At 48.4% G+C, this 8,417-nt stretch overlaps 1 protein-coding gene across 1 annotated transcript in view; it reads left to right on the plus strand.

The window, feature by feature from the left end:
- The window catches only part of SLC22A23 (solute carrier family 22 member 23), a gene marked incomplete at its 5' end in the record, with an annotated part of 279,935 nt that overhangs the window by 251,166 nt on the left and 20,352 nt on the right, over positions 1 to 8,417 (plus strand). The window contains 4 exons of the mRNA XM_045292234.1: positions 3,594 to 3,826; positions 5,686 to 5,718; positions 5,849 to 5,872; positions 6,830 to 6,953. Of these exons, the coding sequence (XP_045148169.1) occupies positions 3,594 to 3,826; positions 5,686 to 5,718; positions 5,849 to 5,872; positions 6,830 to 6,953 (414 nt within the window). The remainder of the gene's footprint in view (positions 1 to 3,593; positions 3,827 to 5,685; positions 5,719 to 5,848; positions 5,873 to 6,829; positions 6,954 to 8,417) is intronic.

An 8,417-nucleotide genomic window follows, 5' to 3' on the forward strand; every position in this document is an offset into this window, starting at 1 on the left:
CTCCCAGTATCACCACTCACACCACTGGTCCTGAAGGGCTCATCCGCCCTGGATTCCCTGTGTTTCCAGTTCTTATCTGTACCCGTGTACATGCTCTGGTCCCACTGTCACATGCACGTGAGATGATTGAAAAGACCATGCCTTGGATTACTGTAGCTGCATCCTTTTTTCCTCAATACTTTAAAGAGGTCTTCTGCAGAAGATTTAATCAACACAATGGGTCTTTGTCTTACCCTCTGCTTTCATGGATATTCATTGTGGATCCAAGCAAGACAAAATCCTTGCCTTCAATAGTTTCTCCATTTATCATGATGATACCTATTAGTCCAGTTGTGAAGTTTTGGTATTTACGTTGATTTGTAATCCATACTGAAGTTGCAATCCTTGATCTTTACCAGCAAGTGCTTTAAGTCTTCCTCGCTTTCAGCAAGGAACAGTGTGTCATCTGCATAATCACAGATTGATAATGAGCCTTCCTCCAATCCGATGCCACATTCTTCTTCATGTACTCCAGTTTCTCTTATGAATTGCTCAGCAGACAGAATGAGTATGGTGAGAGGATACAACCCTGTCGCACACCTTTCTTCTGATTTTAAACCAAGCAGTATTCCCTTGTTCTTTTTGCACAACTGCCTCTTGATCCCTGTAGAAGTTCCACAGGAGCACAATGAAATATTTTGGAATTCCTATTCTGAAGGTTATCCTAGTGTGTTATGGTCCACACAGTTGGGTGCCTTGGCATAGTCAATAAAACACAAGTAAACATCTCTCCGGTTTTCTCTGCTCTCAGCCAAGATCTGTCTGACATCAGCAATGATAGCCCTTCTTCAACTTCTTCTGGATCTGGTCTGAACCTCTGGCAGGTCCCTGTCAATGTATTGTTGCAACTGTTGTTGGATGATCTTCAGCAAAATTTCATTTGCATGTGATTGTTCCATAACTGGAGCATTCTGTGGGGTCACCTTTCTTTGGAATGGGCACAAATATGAATTTTCCAGTCAGTTGGCCAAGTAGCTGTCTTCCAGATTTCTTGGCATACAAGAATGAATGCTTCCAGTGCTTCATCAACCTAGTGAAACATTTTAACTGATATTCCATCAATTCCTGAAGCCTTATTTGGGCTGATGTTTTCAGTGCAGCTTGAACTTCTTCCTTCAGCACCGTGGATTCTTGTTCATATGCTAACTCCTGAATTGCTGGACTACCAACTAGTTCTTTTTGCTTTGTATATCCTTCTCATTCTAGTTAGACTTGCGACATCATTATATGAAAGAAACAACTCTTAGCAACATCATCTAGTAATTCACCTGCTGTGAACCCCATCACCAGCTTTTCCATCTGTACCTTGTCAATACCTCAGCAGTGTTGACATAATTGACCACTCTCTCCTTCTAAAGCATTATGCTCTTAATTCCCATGGTCCTATATCTCCACAAATCTTCCTGAACACACTTTTCCTACCTGTCTTCCTGCTGGTTGCCCCTTTTCTGTTGGATATCTAATATACATGAGATGCCAGCATAAGAGTCCTTGGCATTGGGTAATGGAGAGAACCATGTGCCTATGTGAAAGGCTGGCCCACATTTTCAAATGTCTGTGTACTTCTGCTATACACAGAAGGTTGAGGTTTGGGGTCCCAGACTCTCGTGTAGGCACATGGCTCCCTCAATCACAAAATGCTAGGAGCTCTCAGGCTGGCACCTCATGCCCTCACTTCTCCCAGGCTCATACTTGCATTTCTTCCCTTGACAGCTTCATTTGGAGGCTGCGTAGGCATCTAAACCCTCATATGGCCAACACAATTCTTGCTTCTCCCTTACTTGCATGCAGTTCACCATCCACTTTCCACCTTAGCAAGCCTGACATTTGCCAATTCAGATAATCCTCTGCCATTTGATCAGGATAAAGATCCCAAGATCATCCATTCTTCCCCATCCCTCACCTCTAATACAGGAAGTCCTGTTGGTTTTGTTTATAAGACACAGCATAAGTTATCAGCTGTCTCCATACTCTGATATGGTCCAAGACTTCAGCCTCTCCACAGGGGACTACTGAAAGCCTACCTCTCCCACCTTTCACACAGTGGCAGTGACCTCTCAAAACACTGATCTGGCCACGGTGTCCCATGTGTACACCTCCATTGCATCCTTCTGTGTGCACCACGTGCGCCTGACCTGCACAGACTACCATGGCCCGGGTCTGCTCATCTTGCTATTCCCCCTGCATCAACCCAGCACAACCACAACTCCATTGTTTTGTGCCTCACACCTCAGAGATTTTACGACTTTTTTACTCAAACTTCTCTACCAAAGGGACAGCAGGAGAGATGGAATATGCCCCACCTTGCATGGGGAGGAAAGCTGGGGCCAGTGGGAGTTCACTGGTAAAATTTTCACCTTCCATATGGGACATCCAAATTCAATTCCCACTCAGTGCACCTCATGCATTGCATACCGAAGTTTACCTGTTTCAATGCTGAACAGGTGTCAGGGGAGCTTCCAAACTAAAATAGACGTAGAAGAAAGGCCTGGTGATCTACTTCCAAAAACCAGTGAAAGCCCTAAGGATCACAAAAGTCTAGTCCACTATTGATTATGGGAACAGCCGAGAACCAAAGCAGGGTTTGTTTGTTTGTTTGTTTGTATACGGTTTATTATTGTTGTTGTTTTACATTTGAATGTGAAGTAGGTAAAGGTTTACAGAATAGTTCATCAATTTTGCATTCAGTAGTTCAGCTCATCCATGGCAATTCCCTCAATGTACTACCACTTACTCTACTTCCTCCTTATGTCTCCCGTTTCCCTCTTTTCCTAACCCTCTAATTTGTCCTTGGGTAAATGCTGCCCCTTTTTATCTTAAAGGGTTCATTATTCTAATACAGGGATGAGTTCAGTTCCAGTCCTGAAGGAGGACTAAAGTCCATGGTCATGGGGGTACCACCAATTTCTATCCAATCAGGAAGCCTGTTTGGAGATTTATCCCACATTCTTCTCCCAGTCTACTCAGGATTGCTCACGAACACCCTGTCATTCTTGTAGCCTCCGGCTCTCCAGGCTGATGTCTGTTTCATCTTTACTGAATTAAAGGTTCCATGTATCTTTTGATGTTCATTCTTCTTTCCCCTGGAGAAACAAATAGTTACACTTTTAGGTGGCTGCTTATGAATTTGTTATTATAACCTTTTATTGTGAATTAGGTAAAAGTTGACCAAACAGATCGTCAGTTGTACATTCAGCAATTCATACAAACTTTATTTCAGTGGATCCATTACAGTCCCCTGAGTGTATCATAATGTATCCCACTTACCAGACCAGGTTTTATTCCGTATTATATGGGGGCACCAGAGTCAGAGGCCAGCTAACAAATTTGAGGGTGGGCAGTCCTGATATTTCTTTGAAGTCTTCTCTCTCACATTTAAGCCAGCACCGAAGTTTCTGGTATGGTAAGCTTTATTCTGCATATTAAGTCGTACTATGAGCTGTGTCCTCAGTACTGTTTACAACTTCCATGAAAGATGTCCATGTCCCTAAATCTTGTCACACACACCCCCAGCCTTTCCCTCTTGTGTGCTCACCTATGTGTCCCTCATTCAGGCTTACAGGGTTCGGGATCCATCACTGCTTTGCTCGGAGCATGATGGGCCACGAGGTGAAGGTGCCACTCCTGGAGAACTTCTACGCTGACTACTATACCATGGCAGGCATCGCGCTGGCATCCTGCCTGGCCATGTGCGTGGTGGTCCGGTTCCTGGGGCGCAGGGGAGGGCTGCTGCTCTTCATGATCCTCACTGCCCTAGCCTCCCTTTTGCAGCTCGGGCTCCTCAACTGTGAGTGGGGCCAGGGGTGTGGGACGGGACCATGGGGAAGGGGCCACTTCCCACACTATAGTCAGACTAGAAAAAGACATCAGGGACCTGCATTGTTGCTGCAAAGTCAACAGCTTGAACAATGTATGTTAGGAAGACGAAGTTGGAAAGAAAACCTTTATGGTGATAGCCTCCCGATGTACTGGGCTGCCCCCTCACCCCTGAAGGCACAGCAGAGTCCCACTGGCTGCCGCAGTGTGCTGCTGCCATGGCCAGAGTTCTTCGCGCCTTAATAGGCTTCATTTGGACTAATCGGCCGTTGATTTTTATATGCTGTGTCCGTCAGACAGAGGACTTGTTTCTTTCATGTGAAATTCTCACTCACTGCCATTGACTTGATTCTAATCGCACAGAGACCTTATAGGGTGTGTTAGAACTGCCCTTATGCGTTTCCAAGACAGGAAGTCTTTCTGAGAGCAGAAAGCCTCAGGTAGCTGGTAGCTTCAAACTGCTGACCATGCAGTTGCCATCCCAACTCAATCCACCCTGCTGTCAGGATTTCTGTGAAATTGGAGGAAGTCAATCAGCGTTGGCTTCTTGTATTGGAGCACGGCTCTGCTCTCAGGCATATGCCGGACACATCAGCATTGCTGAAAAACTCTAGTTGAGGTAAAGGAATCAAAGCCAGAGAATCAGTCTAGCCACTCCAACTGTACTGGGCAAATCCACTGTCTCCCCTGGGAACAAATCCTTGCCTCTCAAGGACAGAAAGACATCCCGGGCTGATCTCTCACCGCCGGGAGCCCTTCTCGTTCACCTTCCTCATGCCCAAGCTGAACCCTCTTGGACAGGCTCAGGACATAAAGGGAAACGGAACCATTCCTGTCTTACCAGGAAATTGTCCCAGTGGGTCTGAACCCGACTCCTCAGTCGTCCCATTGCACAATGCAACAGAGCCACTGAGAAAACAAAAGCCGCTCGGCATTTCCGGTCCTCTGCCTGTCTGAGGTGTGCGAACCAGTGCCCCAGACAGAAGTAGGAAAAGGAAACCTTCCACATCTTTCCCAGTATTATGCAAACTGGCACGTAACAGGCTAGGTTGTTTTAAACACAGGAACGGGTTTTCTGGTGCCTGGAGTTCTGCATTCCCTATCTTACTGGGCGGCAGGCCTGCCAAAAGTGACCATGGGCAAGGCACAACCTGGGGAGAGGGGGACAGGTTTCATCGCTTCCCCCTCCTCACAGTGAGCCGTGGAGGTCTGGCCCTTCAGGGGACACTGGTTAGTGGGGAAGGGTGCCTGAGCCCCCAAGGAACACCAAGTTCCTATGTGCAGGAAGTTGGCAAAGGTGTCAAATGGCTGGGATTAAGAGAACTGGAACACACAAAATACTGCCTGGTAGGTTCTATCTTGGAGCTGAGACTCTCAAATCATTTTTAGCAAATGACATTCACTTTGATCTGAGGCTGGCCAAATTAGGGGTTCTCTTCTGAGGGGCTTGCTTTTCTTCCCAGGCTCTGAGGCCAGAGGGTTTGATCCCAGACAGAACCTCTATATGTGCCTTTGCTTGCAATATGTATGGTGGGATCCCTGGGGGATGTGAGCTAGGCCCCTGGTAGAGTATAGGCAGCCCCCCAATTGGATGTAGGTATCCCCTTAGTGGGGTACAGGTGGGGCCCCAGTAGGGCATAGGATATAGATCAAGAAGGAGGGCCCTTTCTGGTGGGAGAAGAAGGTAGATGAGCTAGCCCAGGATGTGGAAGAGTATTTGTTTACAGAAGGGTACCTGGGAACATGCTTAGGTTCATACTTAATGTGCTTTCTTCTCTTTCCCCTTTCTCCATGTTTGCACATCGGGGTGCACTCACTTCCTGGAGTTAGTGATTGGAAAGTACAGTCAGCACCCAGACTCAGGTAATCCCTACCTCTCGTGCCTGCGCATCCTCATCTTATTATTGCATCTAAATGTGCTCTTTCATGACAACTCACGAATCTATGGTCTCCTTCTCCTCTCTTTTCTCTTCCTGTTCCCTTCCCCTCCAAGAGTTGCAGCTGAAGTTGGCCGTAGGTTGGACACTATACGCACACATTTATATTCCCTGTCCCTCATGCCTCTAGAGAGAGCTGCTTGGTTTCCTGGTTCTGGCCCATGGGCACGCATCCCCTTGCTTTGTGCTCTTGCTTCTTCCTCAGCATCAAGAGTTAGCTCAGGCTTCTGGTCTGGGGCCAGTGCAGTTCGTTTAGGACAGAGCCAGATAGAAAGGCCTGCCTGCACTAGGCCTGCCTCTTCATGCCACAGGGGAAACGGCTGCCACCTGTCAATCCCAAGCCCTCTGCCTGCTGCTGCTGCTGCTGCTGCTGCTGCTGCTGCTGCTGCTGCTGTCTCTGTCGCCGCCACTGCCACAACTGCTCTCTGCCTGTCTTGGCCTTTACTAGCCCTAGAATGCATGCCTCTGAGCCTAAGCTCAGCAGTCCACCTGGAGGGATGACTGAAATGGTCCCACATGCATGAGCATCAAAAGCATCCTGTGCACTAGCCCTGCCCACGCTGCACATTTGCTCTGTGTGGATGCACATGATGCCGGACCGTTTCCTCCAGGTCCAGTGTTCTGAGGTCTGTGTGGGTTGTCTGAGGTGCAGTTCTCTTTAGTCATTATCGCCAGACTTACAGATTCCCGAGCAGCATGGATGGCCGGGAAGTGACACACCTACCCTAGGCCCACTCTCCTGTCAGGCCCTCTCTTAACTTGGGGGCCTTTGAGGAAGTGGGCATGGGATCCTGCTCTCAGGAGCTCCCACTAACCCTCTTTCCAAGAGCTGTGACCTATAACCCACAGCACTAACTGGTCTCTAGAGGGAAGAGTGACCTGGGGCTGCTCAGGGAACGGGGCCAGAGATGGAACGCTGAGACCCCGGGACCCACCTCCTGCCCACCTTTGCTCAGCCACTCCTCTTTTGTTACTGGCTACTTTTTCTCTTCTTTCCTCCTGCTTCCTCTCACCACCCCTCTCTGGTTCTCCTGTAGGCATGAGCGATAGCGTCAAGGACAAGTTCTCCATTGCCTTCTCCATTGTGGGTATGTTTGCCTCACACGCGGTGGGCAGCCTCAGCGTCTTCTTCTGTGCAGAAATCACTCCAACAGTCATACGGTAAGAAGGGAAGTGGGGGCCTTGTCGCGTGTGGTTGTGACGCTCACGTGCTTATTGGATCACAGTGGGAGGGGTGACTGCCTGGCCATACTCCTGTCAGTTCACCGATACTGACTGCCCTGGCTTTAGCAGTGACGTGCTGCAAGGTGCTGGGCAAGTCATCTTTATTGGCCACAGCCAGAAAATGACTGGCGGCTGCCAGGACAATAGAGGAGGAAGGGAGCAAAAAGGTGTCCTGTGTTACCTCAGAACTGGGAGCACCTGTTGACTCCAGGGAGCCAGAGCCCTGGCTATGGATGGGAAGAAGGGATAAGAGAATCATGCATACCAGTACTGCTCTTGAACTCGCATGCTACCAGCTTGTCTAAGTAGCATAAAAATGAAAAGAAGTGAAGTCCAAGGGGTTTTGTTTTTTATTGGCCTGAAAAGTCATCAATACAAAGAAGAGTCTTAGGGAGAGGAAGTCTTTAGCAAGTTTTTGAGCTTACATAAATTTACTAATCACTCTCTGCCCAGGCCAGATGAGCTAGAGCATGGCAGACCCACCTGCCTGCCTGCAGACAGTTGGCCTTTAGTTTCCTTTCTCCTGCAAGGTGCTCTCTGTTAACCACGGCCCAGCAGCAAGTTTCACCTTACATGCAAGAGAACCAAGTTTGATTCCCATTCAGTGTACCAGTTGTGCAGCCACCACCCATTTGTCAGTGAAGGTTTGCATATTGCTGTGATGCTGGACAAGTTTCAGGGACACTTTCAGACTAAGAGGGACTAGCAAGAAAGGTCTGACAGTCACCTTCTGCAAAATCAGTTATTGAAGACCCTATGGACCACAACAGTCCATTCCCAACCTATTGTGGGTTATGGTGCAGGGCCTCGCAGCATTTTGATCTGTTGTGCATGAGGTCACTGTTAATCAGGAGCCAACTGCACCAAAACCAACAAGTTAGTCTTATGGTAGGTACCAGGAGCCCTGGTGGTGCCATAATTAAGTTGGCTGCTAGCCAAAAGTTCAAATCTGCCCAGTGATTCTAAAAAAGGCCGGGGCAGACCCCAATCCCAACTACGTGGACACCTGCCCCACTTGCCCCCCAGAAGACCTGACTTCAGAGAACAGCGCTGAAGCTACAGCTCAGGCAGAGGGATGCGTCTGATCAGAGCACCCAGGAGCAAATGAAGAAGGAAGGAGAGAGAGTGGAACACATCCTGGCCCACCAAGCCCAAGGATGATATTCCTGCTCAGAGCAGCTAATGCACAGAGAGGGCCATAGGGCTGGTCCCACCACAAGACATGACGTCCCTCACGGACCCATAGTTCTACGGGGACAACACTGATGCCACAGTGTGGGAATTATGCCCCATCTGAACCCACCACATGGGTGAAATGCTAAGGGTGTGCAACAGAGTAGCAAGGGGAGCAAAGTAATGAAGTCCCTGGGGAATACCAAAAATAGACTTTGGGGCCAGGGA

Source organism: Echinops telfairi, unplaced genomic scaffold, assembly GCF_000313985.2.
Source record: "Echinops telfairi isolate 266 unplaced genomic scaffold, ASM31398v2 ScPeMD7_655;HRSCAF=1070, whole genome shotgun sequence".
Lineage (NCBI taxonomy): Eukaryota > Metazoa > Chordata > Mammalia > Afrosoricida > Tenrecidae > Echinops > Echinops telfairi.